We start from the raw sequence: 3,927 nt of genomic DNA on the forward strand, positions 1-3,927 counted from the left end.
GTTTCAGTCTTCTTTTGCCTGTAATATATATATATATATATATATATATGTATATATTTATATATTTTAAAAATAACTTCACGAAAGGTGGCATTTTGTTTCCTTGGTTTGGTTGGGCATTGATTTGTCCAGCAATATGTGGTTGTAGTGCATGGGTATTGGAGTTTGGTGGAAGTAGTTAGGCAGCATTAATTTCAGCAGTATTGGAGGCTCCAAAATCTTCTTTCTTCATTTATCCTCGGTGTCCTGCCTTTTCGTCTTCTCCCTCTCTGTGTCTATAAGCTTTTATATTCCGTGTCTAGATTTTTCCCTTTTATATATCTTAGTTTTTTCTCCTTTAGCCTTTGATTTATTGTTTTCTGGTGATCAAAGGATCACAAGTGCCACCCTATGCAATTTTTCACTCACCATCTCTCAATACCAAGAAGAATCACATCGAAATGATCACACGAGCTTGCACTCCCCTTACATTGTGTGTGTGATTCACATTGTCGATCTTTATTAATGATTTTTCTATTTAAGGATTGTGAGGAAAAGAAGTGAGATTTTTCATCAGCTAGTCGTTGTTGCGCAACTTGTCAGTCTCCAACCATGTTACCATAATCCCACTTAAAACTCCATTCAAGGAGACTCTTCCTTGAATTCTTCGAAAATCATGGGAGTGAGTTAAGACCAATGAGGTGTTAAAATGGTTGTTTATAAAATGAAAGAAGCTCTCGAGATACTGACCACTTGGAAGTCAGTAGAAGTGGGTGCCAATGCATTGAAGAAGCAGACTTGACACTGGTCTTTTTTATATTTTTTCTCCCGGCCTGGATGTTGCTTATAAATAACAGGAACTAGGCCAATCTTGTCAGTTGCGGTGCCGGTGCGTACAGCCTCTCATTTAAAACGCATTAGCTGTGGCCTGCTTTACAACTCCGTTGGTTCCACCGAACTAGAACACATTTTCCTTTAATTGGTTGGTTTTTCTTAGTCGGAACCGAGGGGAGAGAACAATTTTTTATTTTTTTTTCTTTTCAATTTGATATTAAATCAGAACCATTTTTTATGTAAATATTCTTACAATTTTAAACAAGATATATATAATATGTGGGCAGTGAGGTGTACGTATTGTTTTTATTATCTCCACGACAGTAAAGGGTGCCTGGACAGAAAATTAGTGGAAAATGCAAGTAACTTTTCTCACATATAATAGCACCAGTCACGTTTGCTTCATTTGCGACTGGTTCCTCTGTCCGACTTTTCCATTTGATCCAACCATTTGGCAGCTTCAACTCTGTACAATGTTTTACTTCATAATTTCTTGTGTTTCCTTCATCCTCATTTCCAAGTCATTCACTCACAAGCCACAATGTCCATGGAAGGAAGAGATGAAGCTGTTGTTACCTTGGTTTTGGAGGGAGTTATCATCAAGTTTTCTTGTGTCCTGGATCAAGGAAGTAAGGCTTAATGCTACTAGTCTCCTTCACGTACCTATATTATTCATGCCATTTAAGAAGATAGGTCTTAGCTCAAAGGTAGAGAATATAGAGGAGGAAGAGGATATTTCTCTTTTGGATTTGCCTGACTTGGCCTTGGAATGCATTCTTGATCGGCTTTTGCCTTCTGAGTTATGCAGTATGGCGGCAGTTTGTAGCTCTTTGAGGGATAGATGCAGAACTGATCATTTCTGGGACAAGCACATGAAACACAAATGGGGTGGACTGATGGGTGATGCTGCTTATCGAGAATGGCAAAGGTATGTAGCCTCAAGAAAAACACTAATCCTCTTGGATCAAAGCAAGAAAAAAGGATTTTTTGAGTCGACCCTTCAAGGGGTTTGGACTTTTCCATGGTTTAGACCCAAGTTAGAAAGCAGCAGCAGGTCAAGGAGTTCTTTACCGGTTGATTCGATCATGGCTTGGTATCTCTCCCTTGAAAGTGGAAAGATTTGGTTTCCGGCTCAGGTCTATAATCGTGAGGTAAGTTGCTAAGACTAACTACCTAACTTATTCCGATGATTAATCTGCGTGTTCTTCCGTGACCACGTTTTTTGAAATATTAGTTTATAATCTTCTTCCTTGTTTTTCTGTGGCAATAATATTATTGCTTTTTTGGACGCTGAAAGTTCAATGAGTCCTTTGTACTTTTTACTGCAGAATGGTAACGTTGGCTTTTTGCTGTCATGTTATGATGCCCTGCTCAGATATGATTCGCAAACCGACACCTTTCAGGCAAGGTATTGGAAAAGTGGCTTTCTTTAAAAAAAATTACTTCACGAACTTCAATCAATTTACTTTGTCTGTGTTTATGTATTTGGAGATTTGAGGAAAGTAGATGTTGCTATGTCAATTTAGATGAAGTCTCAAACCTTCAAAACTATAATTGACGACAACCTTTCCTTACATTAATATATATATATTGTTTTGAGAAAGTAATCAATATCGAGATTGAATTTAAAATGTGCTAAGTTCATCTTTACTGCAGAGCATTCTAACTCAAAATGGATGTTTTATTGCAGATACTCAGCTCATGGGCGGCGCACGCAGGAGGAAAATATAGAATGGGATAGACTAAGAGCACCCCCGGTTGATACTCCTCCATATGTTCTTCATGTCTCCGATTGTTTGAATGAGTTGAAGCCCGGAGATCATATTGAAATTCAGTGGAGAAGAAAAAAAGAATTCCCTCATGGTGTGTTTCTGAACCCAGTTATGCCTTTTATAAATTGTTCATGATCATTCCATTACTTGCATATTACAATGTAACAACTTATTCTGCATCAATTGCAGGTTGGTGGTATGCTGTCATTAGTCATTTGGAACGGTGCGACCGCAATGAGAATCACTGCTGCTGTCATCATAGTGGTGAGAAGATCATCTTAGATTCTGCAGTTATGAAGTTTTCTTTTATGAGTTTGTATTGCAGAGGGTATAATATGCTGATTATGTTCTTTTAATCAAGGTAGCAGCCTCCCTCAAGTCCAGGCATTTGTCTGATCAAATTTCTTTTAAAATACTGACCCTTAGCTGTGCTTGTTAAATCAATAGATTGTAGAGTAAGGGTTTGAATTCGCAATTGTTGTTCTAAAATTATGTTAAATTACCACTTGTCTCAGAAGTTATAAGTTGACTGGAAGTAAATTTAATTATTTAAATTATATCTTTCACGGTTGACAGACATGGTGATATTGGAGTTCAACCAGTATACTCCTGGCTCGAGATGGAGACAAACGGTGATAAACAGGAAGGAACACCAGGAAGAAGGCAATGAAGTAGATGGCTTCTATGGCGGAATTAGGACGCTTAACAAGGAGGAGATTGCAAGGTGGAAGCGCCTTTGGCCAACTCAAATCTTGGAATAGAATCAAGAGGACTTTCCACCCATATTTTCATGACTACATTGTACATCAGGAGCTCCCTCTAGCTTTTTCCCCAGAGCTGTGAATGAGAAGAGCTCATTGCCATAGAATTAGTATTCTAATGGGATGATTCATGAAGATTAGGCTCCACTGTTTTGGTTCTGCAAATACAGTGTACCGTGATATCATAATTTTAAACAAATTTTGCCAATATCCACTCCAGGAAATTCAGAACATATCAGGATGAAATATCACTCAAATAACTCTTAACTTATGTTTATATGTAACTGAAGTGCATCTCCTGTAAAGAGTTGAGACTTTCGGTGATTTTCTGATATAAGTGACACTTTTTCTTCTTCAATATGCATAATCTGGACAGAAATGAAAATATGACCTCCAGACCTTTCTGTCAAGATGATTATCAGATCAGAGGCAGACTCCTTGATCAGCATAATCCATCTGCACGGAGATGAAATTCTGTTTGGTGGATTACTTCTATGGATACTGTGCCTTGAATATATAATATGAAAAAAGAAAAAAACTGTAAAAAGTCACGTGAATATATAATTTTTTTTTAAGTACAT

At 37.5% G+C, this 3,927-nt stretch overlaps 1 protein-coding gene across 1 annotated transcript; it reads left to right on the forward strand.

The window, feature by feature from the left end:
* Positions 1-297: 297 nt before the first annotated feature.
* Positions 298-3,704, forward strand: LOC122279154 (F-box protein At2g32560-like). The gene is made up of 5 exons (XM_043089537.1): positions 298-1,964; positions 2,142-2,221; positions 2,504-2,676; positions 2,775-2,849; positions 3,162-3,704. The coding sequence occupies exons 1-5, from the start codon at positions 1,170-1,172 to the stop codon at positions 3,344-3,346; spliced, it is 1,308 nt and encodes a 435-aa protein (XP_042945471.1). The 5' UTR covers positions 298-1,169; the 3' UTR covers positions 3,347-3,704.
* Positions 3,705-3,927: the final 223 nt, after the last annotated feature.

This window comes from Carya illinoinensis, chromosome 10 (genome assembly GCF_018687715.1).
Source record: "Carya illinoinensis cultivar Pawnee chromosome 10, C.illinoinensisPawnee_v1, whole genome shotgun sequence".
Classification (NCBI taxonomy): domain Eukaryota; kingdom Viridiplantae; phylum Streptophyta; class Magnoliopsida; order Fagales; family Juglandaceae; genus Carya; species Carya illinoinensis.

Bases quoted from the DNA above. Each gene is read 5' to 3' on its own strand.
- LOC122279154 (XM_043089537.1), top strand. From the start codon at position 1,170: ATGCAAGTAACTTTTCTCACATATAATAGCACCAGTCACGTTTGCTTC. The intron at 1,965-2,141 runs GTAAGTTGCTAA...TTTTTACTGCAG, and splicing joins CTCAGGTCTATAATCGTGAG to AATGGTAACGTTGGCTTTTT. The intron at 2,222-2,503 runs GTATTGGAAAAG...GTTTTATTGCAG, and splicing joins ACCGACACCTTTCAGGCAAG to ATACTCAGCTCATGGGCGGC.